This window comes from Lactuca virosa, chromosome 4 (assembly GCF_052849685.1).
Source record: "Lactuca virosa cultivar CGN04683 chromosome 4, Lactuca_virosa_CGN04683_v6, whole genome shotgun sequence".
Classification (NCBI taxonomy): Eukaryota; Viridiplantae; Streptophyta; class Magnoliopsida; order Asterales; family Asteraceae; genus Lactuca; species Lactuca virosa.
In genome coordinates, this window is record NC_136429.1 from 523,986,651 (window position 1) to 524,006,091 (window position 19,441).

The 19,441-nt window shown below is 34.2% G+C and overlaps 1 protein-coding gene across 2 annotated transcripts; it reads left to right on the forward strand.

Annotated features, from left to right (window-relative positions):
- The first annotated feature begins 12,603 nt into the window (after positions 1-12,603).
- EMB1997 (para-aminobenzoate (PABA) synthase family protein) lies at positions 12,604-18,074 on the forward strand. Of its 2 annotated transcripts, none has more exons than XM_079046639.1 (14): positions 12,604-12,788; positions 13,504-13,878; positions 13,974-14,105; positions 14,253-14,320; positions 14,759-14,823; positions 14,919-14,985; positions 15,069-15,269; positions 15,346-15,472; positions 15,573-15,841; positions 15,985-16,070; positions 16,160-16,268; positions 16,329-16,411; positions 16,484-17,095; positions 17,312-18,074. In XM_079046639.1, the coding sequence occupies exons 2-14, from the start codon at positions 13,551-13,553 to the stop codon at positions 17,808-17,810; spliced, it is 2,646 nt and encodes an 881-aa protein (XP_078902765.1). In that variant the 5' UTR covers positions 12,604-12,788; positions 13,504-13,550; the 3' UTR covers positions 17,811-18,074. The 2 variants fall into 2 exon arrangements, with proteins under 2 accessions (XP_078902765.1, XP_078902766.1); XM_079046640.1 differs by having other exon boundaries at positions 13,507-13,878.
- The last annotated feature ends 1,367 nt before the right edge of the window (positions 18,075-19,441 follow it).

Here is a 19,441-nt window from a genome sequence, read left to right on the forward strand (position 1 = left end):
ACGACACGGCAGTCGTCGGCACTGCGTGGAACTCGTGTTTGTATGTGCGTGTGTTGCTGCTGCGATTTCCCTCCCACCTCTCCATCCCTTCTGAAGCTTGTCCGGGCATTACCCGTTCTCTTTCTTACAAATATAATATATATTAAACTTTTTAATTATATACATAGTATAAGGTTTATTTTAAAACATTTTAAAATTCTAAGGGTTTATTCTTTTAATAAATTAAACTTTTAATTTAATTAAATTTAAACCATTTATGGATTTATTAATTATCTTTTAATTAATCACTTAATTAAATTAATAATAAAAACCATAATGATGTATTTTAAACTTTTCATAATACCAATTATTATTTAACATTAATTATTTAATTTAATTAATATCTAGATTTATTTATACTCTTAAAATAATCATATTAGTTAACAAAAAAACAATTAATTAAGCCAAATAATTATCTCCTAACTTCTAGGCGGTTAATTGATCATCATAGATACACCAAAATCAGATTTGGAGGATAAGTATAGCAAATAATTATCATATAAAAGCAGATTAGGCAGATAAGGCAGAAAATTCCGGATCTGACAGCTCAAAACGCCGTGTTTTATAATCACAGCGCCGTGTCGGAGGCCAACACACCGTGTTAGAAGAACACCACAACATGTTTTATGAACAAAATGACGATTCTGTTTTCTCCTCCTTGTTCAAGTTCACCATTGTATCAATTCAATAGAAAACTAAACCTACACTCTGATACCACTGATGGTTTTTGAGCATAACAAACAATCCTATGTGTGCATGCAACCCTAAATAATTTAATCTACATTTTCTCTAATTGAACATACAAGTTGAACAACAAAGTAGAAACCCTTGTACACTAGTATATAATCAAAATACACAATTAGGGTTATGAAAATCATACATGAATTGTTATGTAGTGATAACAATGAAAAAACCTTGTGTTGTTGAAGCCTTAAGAGCAAGCGCCACAAATATCGTGCCTCTAATGGTTCACACCCAACACTAGCAATAGGAAGTTGATGAAGAAGAAGGAGGGAGGTTGCAAATTTCGGCTGGTGCTTCAAAAGAAGAGGTGACAAAAAAATCTAGGGTTACAACCCTATTTATAATGCAGTCAGGAAACCCTAGATAAGTCCAAATCCAAGATTATCTTAAACCGGATAATTATCCACTTTCTTGTTTATCCACTAGGGATTATTTTAGAAACCCTTAGGTTCAAAGAAATCGTCCCCACTATGTGGATAGGTCTAGATTGCCTCTTGCTCAACTATTGACCAATTACAATTCAATCCCTGCACTTTTAATTAATTCTTTTAATCCCGAAATTAATTCCAATTAATTTCTGATTAAATATTAATTAAATATTACTATTTCCAATTAATATATTATTCTCATAATATATTAACAAATCATTTATTTCAATTTATTAATCAATTAATAAATTCAGCCTCTCTCTTCAAAATCATTTGTCCAGTTACTAGTTTTGAGGGCAACCCAAATAGATTGTGCTACTATCAATTCAAATATATATACCAATTATAGTTATGGGCTTAGACACCTAATCAAACTGAAAGGGACCAATATCACATTTTTATGGTTCATAGCACTCAAAAACGTCTGAAATGACAACTCTTATGGTTTATACTGTTGTAAACTCAACTAGTTGGCCAAGTACTCCCTACTTGGCCCCTTACCGAGGCGTGTTATAGAATCCAAGTACTCCCCGATCGGCCCCTTACTGAAGCGAGCAGTGTTGTAAAACTCAGACAACTCGGTGATTAATATGTATACTATACTTAATGATTTATTATTTAACACACACATGTGATTATTACTACATGTATATCTCTTAAATTTCAGTAATTATTCATGAAGTGAGACCATTGTGTGTTTTTCAGTTTTTGTGTATTCACATGTATCTAATTTTGTTATATATTTCAATCAACTTATGATTTTTACTTATGATTTTGACATATATAATTACCCTAAAAAATTTTCGACATGAATTACCGAATCCGAGTACTCCCTGTGTACTCCCGAGTACTCGCCACTCGACAATCGTCCGAACAGCTACCGAGTAGCGAGTTCTACAACCTTGGGTTTAGAGTAAGCCATACTCTTGAATACCAAGACTATAGGACCAAAATGCATAAAATATTAAGAACTAGCAAGATCTAAGGAAACATTCATCAAGTTCATAACTTTATACCTTCTGGAGGTTGCTTGCAAGGTGAAAAACTCAGATCTACAAAGCTTAAAGCTTTCCAAAAGCACTCCAAGGATCTTCTTCCTTTAAGGATTGACACAAAGCACACAAATGGCTCAAAAACTCACAATGAACATTAGGGTTTGCATGAATTCGTTTTGGGAGGATGGAGGCTGGAGGTGGAAAGGGTGTTGAGGGTTAAGGTTGCTTAAATAGTGCTCAAACCCTAAAAATTAGGGTTTACATATCTACTGAGTATGTCCTGCGTACCTCATGAGTACGCCCGACGTACTCACATGCACCTGCGATTCATTTAATGAGCTACGCCATGCATACGCCCCAAGTACGCATGACGTAAGGACCAAATTTGCAACATAATTATAATATGGGTCAAAATGGAAAATACCTGATATCTGGGTATTGCACTGTTGGATGAGCGGCATGGGGATTTTCGTGCAAAGATTGTGGTTGGTCAGATCAGGGCTTAGACTCTCTTTGTTCGAGAGTTCAAGGCTTGCGGAGCCCCAGAGTTCTTCGAGAGGCAGGGCCATATTGCTATGGATTGTTGACATGGAGAATACCCAACGGTTTAGTCTTTTCCTTAAGGAATCGAAGGTGGGATTTTCATCTTTCCTTTTGAGGGAGTATAGCCTGCGAATGGTGGGAGGAGGTTGGCCACTTCTTGGGAGTTGAGGGCGTGGTGGCTATTGTAACATCTGGTTCCCGGTATGTATTTAACTTATAAATTATTCATTTTTATAGAGCAACTCGACGAGTTGGAGGCCCCAGACTCGTCGAGTAGAGACATTTTGGACCGCGCGTTTTGGTAACCAACTCGACGAGTTGGCAGACCTCAACTCGACGAGTTGGCTGGGTAAAATGAAACCCTAATTCCAGGGTTTTGCACCCTATTTAAACACCTTAAACCTTTCATGCTGGCCTCATTTCCCAGCCTCCACTGTGCTAACCCTAAATATCGAAACCCTAAGGCATTTGTGATAGTTTGTAAGCCATTTTTGAGGGAGTTTTGTGTGGTTGAAGCTTGTGGAAGAAAGAGAAGCTTGGAGGAACGAGGAGGAGCCGTTGGATCCAACAACTTTGCTTCATTTTTGTCACTTTTCTGGTATAAAGCTTGAACCTTTCCTTGTAGTTGTTTAGATTTTCTTTTGGGGTTATTTTGCTTGGTTTTGGCCCAAATATCATGGTCCTTGGGAGTTGGACGTCCCAAATGAGTTAACACTTCAGATCTAGGGTCTTGAGGGATTTTCATGGCATAAAGGGGCCAACTTTATGGCCATGGAAGTCCCATGCAACCTTTAGACCATCATTTTGGCCTTTTAGAGCTTCTAATGGCCATGCATGTAGAGAAAGCTAGAACTTTATGTGATCTTTCAGTCCCTAGAGTCCAAATTTATGACCTCATGGTCTATCTTGTAGTTTTGGTGGTTTTGGATGAAGACTTTGGCCTTTTTGGGTTAGGGTTTGAGCTTAATATCATTATGAAAGGTATTAATGGGCAAAGTTGGAAACTTTCCCCTTCTAGAGGCATTTACAGTCTAGATCTGGAGTATAGGGTGTAGATCTGAAGAATAATGGCTTAATGCATTAAGAAGGATTAACAGACTGAAGAACTCGACGAGTTGTATTGGGAAGTTCCGATTCTGTTGAAAAGGAAGAACTCGACGAGTTCACGGAAGAACTCAACGAGTTGGATCGCGATTTCACGATTCTGTGATTCATGGGAACTCGGCGAGTTGAAGAGCAAACTCGACAAGTTGAGTCAACTCGGAGTGTTGACTTTGACTAGATTTTGACTTTGACTTGGACCAAAGCTGACCCTTAAGGGGTTATGAGTATGAAAGGGTAATTAAGGAAATCTTTTATGTGTAGGGGATTGAGTTGGGTTGATATTCGGAGTCGGGGACTGTTCAGCTACTTCCAGTTTTTGAGGTGAGTTACCTTCCCGGTATGAGTGGGTCGAAGGCACCAATGTCGGCCCATTAGTAGTTGATTAGAGATAATTGTCTGCGTGATAATTGTCTGGTATGCCACTATCTAATGAGATTTATGTGCTTATATGCTATGTTATTATGTGGTAGTGGTAGGAGGTGAAATAGACCCCGTAACCGGTTAAGATAAACCGGAGGGTAGGTCGAGCACCCAGATATGCTTGGCAGGGTAGGTTGGGCACCCAGATATGCCTGACAGGGTAGGTTGGGGACCCAGATATGTCTGACAGTATGTTTATGCTATGTTATTATGTGGTAGTGGTAGGGGCGAAATAGACCCCATAACCGGTTGAATTACACTAGAGGGTAGGTCGGGCACCCAAATATACCTGACAGGGTAGGTCGAGCACCCATATATGCTTGACAGGGTAGGTCGGGCACCCAGATATGTCTGATAGGGTAGGCCGGGCACCCAGATATGCTTGACAGTATATTGTTATGTGGTATGATGAGGGAACTCACTAAGCTTCGTGCTTACGGTTTTCAGTTTTGGTTTCAGGTACTTCTTCTTCGAAAGGAAAGGAGCCGACATGATCGCAACACATCACACTATGATTTTCCGCACATTAAATCTTTGGGAGTTGTACTCTGATGATGTTTTCTTATGGCATGTTTTGGTTATTGAGATATTGGTTTTTGATTATGATATGGGATGACACTATTGATGTTTTCAGACTACTGGTTTTTATAACTACATAATTAAAAATGAAATTTTTGGTAATGAATTTTAGGATGTTACAACTATGCTATGCCTTGGACAAATTTTGTGTCGGAATTCAGGGCAGAGTTTGCACTGACCTTTGAGGTGCAACATTTGACGAATAAGTTTTAGGACCTTCGCCGGACAACGGGGACCATGTCTTGGACCTTCACCTCCAAGTTCAGGGAGAGGGCCTTGTCGGTTTAGCAGTACGCTGCAGATGAGAAAATGAAGAAGACGGAGTATCATGATATGCTGCAGGATGATATTCAGAAGTTTGTGATCCTGTCGAGCTGCAAAACCTAGGATGATATGGTTGCTGAAGATAGAGCGAAGGTGGTCGCGATCTCTTAGCTGAAGATAGATAGAGGGGAATAGGAGAGAGAGAAAGAGATGTATTTTCTTTTTTATTTTTCTTTTAAGTATAAAAGTATTTAAATAAATAAATAAAACAGAAAAAACAAAAACCAAAGGCAAAATCGTCATTACAAAAAAGTTTAAAGTAAATTGAAACAAATGACAAGAAAATGAATAACCTTTAGACCATAAGTGATAGTACAAATTGTTAGACCATAAGTGATAGTACAAATTGTTTTAGGCAAAAATGATCATTTTCACTTAACCAGAGGAACCATTTTTGTAATTTTGTTTATAAATAAATAAAATCAAAAATAGAAAATTCTATTTTTAATTATTTTTCATATCCTTTCGGTTTTTGGTTTGTTGGATCCCAACCCAAGTATTGAACATTTGAACATCCCAAAATATGGGCCATATTCAAACACCCTCTAAAATCAATCAACGGCGATTGACAACTTGACGTCGGTGAGAACGCCGAAGTGAAAAAGCAATAGCGTAACCGCCTTCAGGGCCACAAGTTCCCCACAAGAGAAAGTAAGAGTGGTCGTTCGTTCTATTCAATTCGGATCATTCGTGGTAATATTTTGGGGTTTGAATTTTGTCAGTAGGTGAAGCATCTCCTCCGGACCGAATTTCGGGAGCTGTAATTTGTGAAAGCATGGGAGCTAATCCCGAGCTTGCAGCGCTATTTCCTGAGAAGAAGCGATCCAGAAATCCCTTCGTTCCAATTGGTAATTGTTTCTATTCAAAACCCTAGTTTTAGTTGCTGAAAAGTTACTCGAAATGTTATGGGTTGTTTCCCTTCATTGATTGTTCTTGTTTATTGTTGTTTCATCGATCAAAAGCCTAATTTTAATTACGATCATGTTTCTGCGTCGTACCTATTAAGCTTCTGTGTCTTGGTGATTTGTCTCTAATTTCTGTCCTTGAATATAGTGTGTATAATGTCTGGATTTGATAAGTTAACCATATTGCAGTGATGTTTGCATTAGGGTTTTTAGAATAGGTGATTGCTTGAAGTTGTTGTGGTATTAAGATCCTTATATTTAGGTTTTTTCTTCTTGATCCATGAGTATTGGTACCAATAGTTATATTATGTGATGTTTCTTTTCAACTTAATGGACATGGCTTAATCTGTTAAGCTATATATGAGTGTTAACTGTTAAGTTGATCCAATGTATGTCATGTCATGTCATGTCAGGTTATGACACTTTTTTTTGGTGGTTTTAGGTGCATTGATAACAGCCGGGGTGCTGACAGCCGGATTAATTAGCTTCAAGAAAGGGAACTCCCAGTTGGGACAGAGCTTGATGAGGGCTCGTGTGGTGGCTCAGGGTGCAACCGTTGCACTCATGGTTGGAACCGCAGCCTATTATGGTGACACATTTTGATGGTCTCTCACCATTACTTTGTCTCCTTTTATTTCTTTTAAAAAAAGACAGATAAATAATTGTTCTTTTGGTGAAATGTGGATGATATCAATTTGTTTTACATCTGGATTATATTCATCAACAGCGGCGTAAATGACACTTTTGTTTTTCATGTTTAATGGATTAAAAGAACATTGTTTGGCATCATTTATTTTCAAAAAACTAAAATTCGTTAAAAAACGGTTTAAAAACTGGACTGGTTTTTTAAGCGGTAAGTATAGGTGGTGCACAAAATCGGTTTAAAAACCGGACCGGTTTTTTAGGGCAAAATGTCTAACCGATCAAACTGGATTAAAACTGGTTTTTTGGTTAATCGGATCTATTTTATTTTTGCAATTTTTTTTACCAAAAACTATTTTCCAACAATTATTTAACTTCAATCAAATATATATTTGTGTCATAGTAAGGTAGAGGTTAAAATGTTTATTTTTAACAAATACATAAATAAAATCTATAGATGATTGTAATTCTGTTTTTAGTGAAAAAATAATCTAACTTGAAGCAGGTGAAAAGTTGTTAAAAACTCATTATTAAGGATAAATGCTGGATTTTCTGTAGTGTCTAGAGTAAAATAAAGATTAAATATCTGATTTTCATTTTAATCTTTACATGATTATATCCAAAAAAAATATATAAACATCCTTAACTTCGAACAAGTAGTTGTACCTTTTTTTCCCATAAAATGAGATCAAGAATCCATATCTTGTTACACTAAAAAAGCTTGAAAAAAGGAATTTTATTTTTATTTTTATTTTTAAATGTTACTAAATGTGGTTATGGTTGATATTATATAATTAGTATTAGTACGATATGATGAATTAAAGATGAAGAAAGAGACACAATCCAACACCAAGTGTACATAATTAAATCAAAGTAATTGTCATCAAGATTCTCATTTACTCTACTCTAAAACCAAGCAATTGACATGTTACCACTCCAACTTTCAAAATAATCCATACCTATATTTGCAAGCAACTTTCCTTTTTAAATAAAAAAAATTGCAAGCAACTATTATAACTTGCTTTAATTATAGTTTCATATTAGAAAATTTGAATACCTAAGTGTAAAACATGTGATTTTTATAGTTCATTGTAATATTATCGACATTACTTGGATAATCTTAAAAAATGTTACAAACTTATTGAACTTTACATATAAATATTGTATGTGCGAGTCAAAATATTAGAAATACATTGAGATAAAATTTTGAATATTTAAGGGTGTCTCGAAATAATTTGGGTTGCTAATATTTATTGAAACGCGTTTATTTGTAAAAATAAGTAAAAGATTGAAATAAAGTATAATGAAATACATTCATGATTGAAACATATCTTTCTACCAATATAGTTAAGCATCAATGAAGTTAGCAAATCAATATATATATATATATATATATATATATATATATATATATATATATATATATATATATATATATATATATATATATATATAGGGGCGGAACACAAGCATTATAACTAGGGGGCCGAAATTAAAATTTCAAAACAAAACTATATAGGCAAAAAAAAAAATTGTTCAGAATGATCACATATCAAAATTTGAAAGAAGAAAAATAGTAACAAATATTGTTATATTGCACTTGAAAGTGGAACTCGTCGATCTTTTGCATTTTTAAAGTCTTGTTGCAGCAGGAATACTAAACGTTGGGTTCTCCGCAACAGAAATGCTAGACGTTGGGGTATTTTCATCCAAAACAATCTCTAATGGTTTTATAGATTCTTGAATACAATGAATATGTTTTCTTTTAAATAACCGGACAATAATCGATTGGTTTTTTATGTTGATATGTATTATATAAATTAATTAACTAGCAATTAATAAATAACAAAGTATAATACTAATACTAAAATAAAATAACAACTAGAATTTAATAAATAGATGTTATTGAATTTTCTTTTATAACTATATGAAAGCCTAAACTAGATAATATGGTTGTGATTTTTATTAATTCCATTATATACCAATATATAAAATATATAAGTATATTCGTTTTAGACTTTTAGTGTTTACATATGGATTTTGCATTATATATATATATATATATATATATATATATATATATATATATATATATATAGTCTATGTACTATAAACCAATTTTACACTCCACCATCACCATCATCCATCATCTATATATATATATATATATATATATATATATATATATATATATATATATATATATATATATAGTCTATGTACTATAAACCAATTTTACACTCCACCATCACCATCATCCATCATCTCTCAAGTTTTTGGCATAAAGAAAGAGAAAGAGAGTAAAAGCCAAAGAGGGTTAAAGAGAGAGAAACCAGAGGGGAAAAAAATACATGTTTACCATTGTGGAGAGGAGATCGAAGAGGTCAAGAGGGTATCGGAAGGAGAGCATTCACTATTTTTCCGGCACCATCACACGACGGAGAAAAGAGATCGAAGCGGAGAAGCCACGTCCGACGACGAAGAAGCACTGGTCCAACGAGCGGCGAGAGAGACCGGTGTTGGAGATGCAGTTGGGCGGTGGGCGACAGTGTTATTCCGGTGAGATTTTGACGTTTCCGGCGTCGAAATTTCTTGGCCTTTATTGTTTTCTTAAACTCAAATCTTTGAGTTAAGAATTTTATATCTCTGATTCGATTTTTTTTCTTTTGTTTTATAGAGTTTAAGAGATTGTTTATTAGCTTAATTAGTTTCCTAATATCATATGGTTTCTTTTGATTTTATGAAGGATTCTTTTGATTTAATCAGTGATTTTCGGAATAATTTTATGGGTTAATAACAAAATTTTGTAACTTACATTACATAATCTTAGAACAGAAGGGGCCAAATGAGCAAATAGCAAAATATAATGATTAGTGGACTCATTTTATAAAAAAACTATATATATTTCAGGTGTTAGGAGGCTGAAAACCGGGGAGGCCATGGCCCCTCCCAGCCCCTATAAGCGTCCGCCACTGTATATATATATATATATATATATATATATATATATATATATATATATATATATATATATATATATATATATATATATAATCCAAATACATAATGTTATAAGCTCGTTGTTCACTATTTCGATAAAAACAAATTAGACAATTTGGATTGGACTATTTGGTTCGGATGTTTAGATTATTTTTCAACAAAACCAATTTATAATTTTGGATTTGATGTTGGTTTTGACTTATAAAATAAGAACCAAATAGTCCAAAAATCTGAATAACAATTTATTATTTATTTATTTTGTAATATATATCTTTAAATATTTGTTAATTTGGTAAAATAGATTCAAAAAAGTTTCACCTAATAAAAAACCAAAATATATAATTTTTTTTTTCAAAAGTTGTTACCAATAAAAATTAAACTATAGTATATTTTTTAGTAGCCACTTTTGAGCACCAAGGTGAGAAGGGGCTGAGTGCGTGTGCCATAGATCCACATGGCAACGAGGTTTATCGAGATTGTGCCATGGCTCGTCTTTGTCATCCTTCGGACGGGAGGAGCCATCAAGATGTCCATAAACTCCATAAGCTCTGCAGTGGGTCTCGAAAAGGACTCTCCAAGAGTCACAGTTCAATGATTCAAGTCAAGAATCAAGGGAACAAATGACTTAATGTTGTTGATGCTAAAGGGTTTGAGATTTGCGTCTGCCATGAAAGAAAAGAAAGAGAAGAAGGTGGGAGCGACGACAACTAGGGTTAGATGGAGTAAATCTCTGATACCATAATGGAATGCAAATTATCACTCCCTCTTATTCCAAAACACGAATACATGTATATATATATATATATATATATATATATATATATATATACAACATACAAGTATAAAGTTGGGCCTATACAGAACAATGATGGGCTAATATAGGGATGTGAATTTGGCCCGAAAACCTGAACCGAACCGAATTATACCCGAATAAGCAATTCGATTCGGTTTTTGGGTATCTATATAAGGCTTATTCGGGTTTCGGGTTATTCGGTCCGGGTTACCCCGAATAAGGGCTTATTCGGTCCAAAAGGACCGAACCGAATATGAAAAACCACATTTTCCCCCCTTGCACAATTGCTTAATCGGTCTTGTGTTCTATCGATCGTTACCCAAAATACCCACGTAATACACCAAAAAAAAATCAACGAAATCGATTGAGAGTAGCGTATTACACCAAATCAACGACATTACCCTATTGTATCCTATATGGTAAAAGGTATAACTTTATTATTTGTATACTTTTTTTTATAATTATATTTTAACATTTTCTATGTTTATGTTGATAGATATTTTGGGACTGCAAATCTCTACCGTGGCGTTAGAAGCGGCGTTTAGTGCAAGCGGGCGTATATTGGATCCATATCGAAAAAATTTGTCTGCAAATATAGTAGAGGCTTTGGTTTGCACTCAAGATTGGGTAAAGAAATCAAGAAAGCCAATTGTGGACAACATTGATGAAATTTTGAACGACGATGGGGGTCGCGAAAGCTTTAGAAGAGGCGATAAAGAACGAAGATAGAAAGGGAAAACAAGCAATTAATATTCCTGAATAGTTAATTCGTGTTTGAAAAATATTATTTTGGATATGGATAAAAAATTAAGATTCATATTTCAATTTGGACGTGGAATGTTTAATGTTTAACTTATATACTTATAGATAGATTTTTTGGTGTTTTGGATGTTTAATGTTTAGTGTTTAATATATTGCTTAATAACTATATCTTAAGATTGTGGTGGTTGGATTTTACATTTTATATATCAAGAATAGTTAATCAGTGTTATTCGTGTTTATCATAAGCTACAAAAGTCATACAAAATACAATATTTATAATCACATTGTAAATGTTATTTGGGTTATTCGGCTCCTTAATCATCTTGTACATGTTATTTGGGTTATTCGGGCCGGAACCGAACCGAGCCGAATAATACCCGAACCGAACCGAACCCGTATTGCTTATTTGGTTCGGGTTTCGGTTCATACAATTACCCTTATTCGGTTTTCGGTTTATTCGGGTTCGGGTCGGTTTGGTTCGGTTCCGACCCGAATAACATCCCTAGGCTAATCAATACATGGGCTAATGCCTAAGAGTAATATACACTAATAGTTGTTTATAAATTTGAAACTACACTATAACAAATAATTTGTTTTTGTTTCTTCTAGCTAATATTCTAATTATACATGTTTTAAAATTATTCCGGTTTTCAAAAACCAAATTATAAAAATCGATCAAATCAAATTGTATTTAGTTGTATTAAGTTGGATTTAAATTTAGTTTTAACTATTTAAATTCATATTTTGAAAACTAAAGTCAATATGAATTTATTTAATTGGATCGGATCGAAGTGAATACTCCCATAATCTAAATCCATCTTATAAATTTTCTATTTTTTTGTATTGAAAAAGTTAGAAAAGGAAGTCCATAAATGATAGAGTAAATTACATGAATGGTCCCTACGGTTTGGGGTAATTTGTACGTTTGGTCCCTAACTTATTTTTTTAACTCGGAAAGTCCCTACTGTTTGTTTTTGTTACGCGTTTGGTCCCTACTGTTTGTTTTTGTTACACGCTTGGTCCCTGTCTTACCTCAAAAGACTATTAGTCAAATAGGAAAAAATGGTGGGTTGTGTAAGGTAAGACGAGCGGGTTAGAATTGAGGGTATGTTTATTTAAATAAATTAAAAAATCAGGGAAAAATAGTTTTTTATGTAAGATAGGGACCAAACGCGTAACAAAAACAAACTGTAGAGACCTTACGAGTTAAAAAGATAAGTTAAGAACCAAAAGCGCAGATTAACACACGAGTTAAAAAGATAAGTTAAGAACCAAAAGCGCAGATTAACACAGAGAATTTAAAAAGAAAAAACGGAGAAATTAGAAACTCCCAAGCAATCAGCGTTCGAACCTACACCCAGCATCTCAGCGATTTCCTTCCTTAGATTTTGGATATCTTCTACGTGGAGGCGGCTAGTTTTTACTGCGATTTCTGTTCCTGTACCAAAACGACCACACACAGGAACAGAGTCGGCTGCTCTCTCGCTTTCCACCAAATCTTTCGTCTCAGGTTCGCCAACCGCCATTGATTTTTGTTTTTCGTTTTGAAAGTTGTATTAGTTTGATGCAATTTCTCTTTTGCTTCCGAATTTAGAGATTTATCTTTCTAAGATCTGCTAAATTTCCGAGATCTCTGCGTTACATCTATGCATGGTGTCTGTGTCTCTCTGTGTATGTTATGATTGGAAATAAGCAAATGGTCATTAGGTGTTTGAAGGTTTGAGTGTTCATTTTTCTAGTTTAGCCTTTGATGAGTTAAACAGAACGGATTTGATGGATGGTGTAATAGTTAAAATCAGAGCAATGAAGTTTTCCTTTTTCGATCGTTGTTATTTAGAATCTAGATATCTTAAGAGTTGTTTCTTAATGCACATGTTGCTTCCATCTTGCTAAAACTGATGATTTTAATTATGTGTTTGAATTCAATTTTCTTTTACTACACAACAAGATAGATGTTATTCGTATTTAGCAGCTACTATTTTGAGCTAGTGAATGATTCCCCAGAACTTCATAGTCATATTCATATCATATCAAGAACAAGTTTTGCAATGCCCAAATGTTGTCTCAATAATGCTCAATTGTTGACTTATTAATGCCCAAATGTAGACTTATTTTCTTCCTATACAAATGAATTCTAAGTAAACACCACACAAGTTATCAAGTCACACAAATTCTATCTTCTTTATTAACTGATTTACATTGTTTTGCAAACACATTGTTTATAGCAGAGGGAGAGGGTGTGTGGAACCAAAAATTGTTTATTAGGTTCAAAATGAACTTCAATTTCAATCCACACTCGAATTATTCAGAGATCACATCCAATTATCCAGAAACTTCACAAAGTATAAACATCAATAAACCACAGTTTATATCTTCAATCAAGGCTAGTGACATCACCAAAAGAGACAGCATCCAAGTGTCTAGTCATGATGCTAGAAAAGTGGTGCTTTCAAGTCAAATGGAAGGATTAGGAACACGTTTTATTGAAAAGTCATTGTCAAAGCCAAAACAAAAGCTGGAATTTGTCAGAACATTGCTGATTGACAACTATGACAGCTACACATACAATATATACCAAGAGTTATCTGTTGTTAATGGATGTAAGCTTCATCTGTTTTTAATTTTTTATAATCATAGAAAATTTTCACAAAAGGCTGAAAGTTTTACATGTGATAAGTTTTCATATTTTGTTTAGTGCCTCCTGTTGTGGTGAGAAATGATGAATGGACATGGGAGGAGGCTTGCTATTACATTTATGAAGAGAGAGCTTTTGATAATATTGTCATATCACCAGGTCCAGGATCACCAGCATGCCCGGATGATATAGGTAAGTGCAAGAAATAGCAATCTACTTTTCAAATCAAAAGCTATTTTTTACTGATATAATAAAAAATTTGGAAGTACAATGCTATAAATGGGAAGATTTTTTAAAGTAAATTGCCTTAAAATGACTTTGACTTTTTGGGAATTACAGGAATTTGTTTTAAGTTGCTGCTAGAGTGTGGAGACATTCCAATCTTAGGTGTTTGTCTTGGACACCAGGTATTGTTTTAAACTTGGTTCTACTGTTCTTCATGTCTTATGATCGATCTTTCATGTAATTTATCAGTTAATAAATATGCTTATGTCAGTATGTTGAATGTTGATTCTTAAATATAATTCACATTTACTAAAAACTTTAATTCATTCATGAGTTTTTGCCTTGACATTTTTGTCATTCACTAGAAATAACGGAGCTTGGAAAATGAAAAACATAAGAGTATTTCAATTGATGTAAGATTTTAGAAGAAATGGAATCTGTCTTATGAAGGAATTGAAATTTGAGGAAATTTTAATCTGTCACATTTTAGGACTTAGGATCTCACATCTAATTCAGACCTATATGAACTTGGCTCCATTGTTTGACCTTTTTCATTGTTGTAACTTTTATTTTATATTTAATTATTTTTAATAATACTAAAAAGTTCAATGCTTCCATAGGCTTTAGGCTATGTGCATGGTGCTAATGTTGTGCATGCCTTTGAACCTGTTCATGGACGTTTAAGGTAATAATTATACTATACATACATACATATACATATACATACATATACATATACATATACATATATATATTATTAACTCCACTTCTCTTCTGTAGTGAAATACAGCATAATGGCTGCAAACTTTTCCATGATATTCCTTCTGGAAAAAATTCTGGTTTTAAGGTGAGTTTAATATTAAATACACTAAAATAGAAACAATAACTAAAATAAGAAGATTAAAAGAAAATGTGTTTTTATATGTGTAGGTGGTTCGATATCATTCCCTAGTGATAGATCCAAAATCACTTCCAAAGGAACTTATACCTTTAGCATGGACTTGTTCAACTGATACAATATCTTCTCTGGTTGACCAAAAGTTTGACCAATCAAATTATGTTGAATCTACACCTGATAACAAAGTTCTCATGGGTATCATGCACTCCACAAGGCCTCATTATGGTTTACAGGTGAACCTTTGTCTTTATCTAAATTTTCACAACCAGTCCTTGCATTTATGAGGTAATTCAAATCTCTCCCTTGCAGTTTCATCCCGAGAGCATTGCCACCTGTCATGGGAGTCGGATATTTAAAAATTTCAGAGAAATTACAGAAGACTTTTGGGGATGGAAGGACTCTTGTTCTATTAATGACAGGAAGTTAAAGTATAATGGTAAACTACTATGACATAATAAACCATTTATTTATTATTATTATTTTTTATCATAAAAATTAAGTTGCTTCATGGCTTTTGAGCAGTAAACTTTACTTAGCGTGCATGCAGGTGGGAAATGGAAGTTGGGAGTTTAAAGACAACCCTAGAAGAAATTATCTGTCTTTTCTTGATACAAACCCCTTTGATATATACGAAAGGGCAAATCCGTCAAATTTGAGAAATGATGTCAAGTTTTTGAAGTTAGAATGGAGGAAAATTGAGAATTTGTGTTCGCAAATCGGTGGTGCAAAAAACATATTTCTTGAATTGTTTGGAGATGAAAAGGCTGAAAATACATTTTGGCTTGATAGCTCCTCTACAGAAAAGGTCATATCTCTTTACTTTATAAACAATAAAATTAATTCCTTGTTGAAAATTTTGAGTAAATTTGCAATTCTTGATTTTTCGTCTGTGCAAAAGACATAAATACCCTTATCATCCCTGTCATTGAATATATGCATGTTATACAGAGAAGAGCAAGATTTTCATTTATGGGTGGAAAAGGTGGCTCTCTTTGGAAACAGATAACATTCAGATTATCGGATTTGGACCCAAGGTTTGAATAAATATCACTTTGATTTTTCAAAAGTAGAAGAAATAAAATACATTTATATTTCTTGCATTTAACCCTGTTATCTTCTTCAGTGAGACTACATCTACAAGTGGAGGTGGAGGTAATATTACAATTGAAAATGCTCAAGGATTATCCACCACAACATTTTTGGAAGAAGGTTGCTTCCATTTCATGAATAAGGTAACATTTATTCAATTCTTAATAACATTTTAATTTTTTCTGACATGTTTTTTTTATCAGGAACTTCAATCTATTCATTATGATGAAAAAGATTTCCAAGGATTACCATTTGAATTTTACGGTGGATACGTAGGCTATCTCGGGTATATAACTTTTTATAATTCATAGTTTATTTCAATTTTTAATAATATAAAAATCTTTTTATTTATTTACAGATATGGCCTTAAAGTAGAATGTGGTGCACCATATAACCAACACAAGGCAAAAACACCAGATGCATGTTTCTTTTTTGTAGACAATCTTATAGCAATAGATCATTCCAATGATGATATCTACATTCTAAATTTACACGATCAAACCACAAAAACAAAAACAACATGGATCGATGATGTTTATCAAAAGCTTATAACCTTAAAACCACCTACTACTACTCTTCCCAAAGTACAATATTATAATAAGAAAAAAACCGAAAGTACGTTTCTTTCTGATAAAAATGAAGAGCGGTATATAAAAGACGTGGAAAAATGTCAGGAGTTTATAAAAGATGGTGAAAGCTATGAGCTGTGTTTAACAACTCAAATGAGAAAGAAATTAGGAGATTTGAATCGTTTGGGGATTTACTTACATCTTAGAGAGAAGAATCCTGCTCCTTATGCTGCATGGCTTAATTTTTCAAAGGAAGATTTAACTATTTGTTGTTCTTCCCCTGAGAGATTCTTGAGGTTAGATAGAGATGGTATTCTTGAAGCTAAACCTATTAAGGGCACTATCGCACGTGGATCCACACCTCACGAAGATCACATGCTTAAATCACAACTACAATACAGGTCGGTCTTTTGCTTTTTATATCTAAGGAATGGAATGAAATCTGTATCATTCCATTCCATTCCTGACCTGTGTTGTAGTTGTGATTTCATGCATAAATCACAACTACAACACAAGTTCTTTTTTCCTTTTATGTCTAAGGAATGGAATGGAATGTGTGTCATTCCATTATATTTCGTTCACCCGAACTGAATTTTAATTCAAAATTCATTCGACAGTGAAAAAGACCAAGCGGAAAATCTAATGATAGTCGATCTGCTAAGAAACGACCTGGGTCGCGTATGCGACCCAGGTTCAGTCCACGTCCCGCGGCTCATGGACGTGGAATCATATGCGACCGTGCACACCATGGTGAGCACGGTGCAAGGCAAGAAACGGTCAAACCTAACCGCGATCGATTGCGTTCGAGCCGCATTCCCTGGTGGTTCGATGACCGGTGCACCGAAATTAAGGTCAATGGAACTTCTTGACTCTTTGGAAAGTTGCTCGAGAGGCATATACTCTGGTTGTATTGGCTTCTTTTCATATAACCAAACTTTTGATCTCAATATTGTCATACGAACCGTGGTTGTTCACCAAGGTGAAGCTTCGGTTGGTGCTGGTGGGGCCATCGTGTCTCTTTCAAGTCCCCAAGAAGAGTATAAGGAAATGGTTTTGAAATCAAGAGCTCCGGTTAACTCCGTGCTCGAATATGAACAAAGATCCTTGGAACAGTAGGGACATTGTGATTTACCTGATTTACTTCCCAATGTTGGCTGTGGGACCGGTTGGTGGGACACCCAGTATGGTCAACGCATATTTTTTTACTCGAGAACCAACAAAATTACTTGGATGTTGAAAATTATGATTATAGTGAAATTTGTTTTTTGTGGTAGTAGGTTATATTTCATATTGTGAGTGAAGGTATCTATCACATGTATGCTAATGTTGTTGTGTAATTTGTGGCTCTTGTTTGGCAACCTCAATGGATCATTTTCTTTATGATTTGATAGCCACTCAAAGTCCAAATTCATTATTGTTTGAACAGTTTGTGTTTGGCCAAATTGGGTCTTTGAATGTGTGGTTGTGACCAAGATCTAGTATTACTATTAACATGATGTTTGTGTAAATTTCTATTTTTGCATGTAGTCTGGATCTTTGTGGTATCATGTTCTAAGACTAACCTTTTAAAATTTTTATTGGTGTTTGAGATTGAGTTTGAAAAACAAAAAACGTTTTTTGGTAAAGTGTTTATTAGTGTATATGGTAGTAAAAGAGTGTTTTAAAAATAAAATGTTTGGATTAGCTATACGTTGAAAAGCACAATGTTTTTTAGAATCTTTGGCAAAAACTTTTTATATATCTAAAATGACAAAAAAAAAACATTTACATATTTTGGCATACTTGATCTATTTACATATAACAATTTGTCTTTATTCATTTATAATAATCTATTTGAAGAGTGTCTATATTCGCATATGATGGTACCAAATCGTCCATTAGTCGATGACTTCTCAGATCGAGACTGTCCAATGATATGATGATGCTTCTCGGTACCAAATCATCCAACGATCCAAAGAGTGTCCAACGGTCGTGTTGGACACATATGGTTCAAGTTTGGTAATTTTTACACTTTAAGTCCCTCAGGCATTTTTCCTCACTTTTTCTTAATTTTTTAAGTGTGATAATATGAAAAAAAAATTGATAATATATGTTAGTCATTTTTAAAGGCTTTTCATCTCATTTTAGTGATGATCACTTACATAACCAATTTTTCAACAATGTGTTTAATGCTTAAAAAACGTATCTAGGCTTTTCTATTCTCTTATCCCAAGCCCAAAACATGTTCGAAACACAAACCGTATATAATAGATAGCAGGGAGCGCGATTCAACTTAAACATGATGGGCAAGAGTTGGGGAATGACGACAATGTCAAGTCAGGCTAGACAATGATACCCAAATCTACCATCACACCTTCACAGCCACCGTACCTATGTTTCTACCATCACACCATCACAACCACCGTACCTACAATCATGACTTCCACCATACCAACCACCTGTGTTTCTACCGCCACCTTCATGACAATCACCTTCGTATCGGTCACCATGATATCCACCAACTCCTTCATGGAGACACCCACCACTATCACTATCAATGTCCATTTATCTCATCAATAGAGTCTCTCAATGATTGTTACGAAACCAAATCCCCTAAATTTGCCGATTGACGATTTGCATTAATCAAGAAAGGAGAGGTAATCGTCGGATGTGGAGAAGGGGATGGATGGAAAGAGAGGGGTTTGCAGGTGAGGGTAGTTGGTTAGGTTCTAAATTCTAATATAATAAAATGATAAATAATAAAATAA

What these genes read in the sequence shown, in the direction of transcription:
- EMB1997 (XM_079046639.1), top strand. Translation starts at nt 13,551, where the DNA reads ATGAACTTCAATTTCAATCCACACTCGAATTATTCAGAGATCACATCC. An exon ending in AGCATGCCCGGATGATATAG is followed by an intron (nt 14,106 to 14,252) that starts GTAAGTGCAAGA and finishes TGGGAATTACAG; the next exon opens with GAATTTGTTTTAAGTTGCTG. An exon ending in CAGGAAGTTAAAGTATAATG is followed by an intron (nt 15,473 to 15,572) that starts GTAAACTACTAT and finishes AACTTTACTTAG; the next exon opens with CGTGCATGCAGGTGGGAAAT.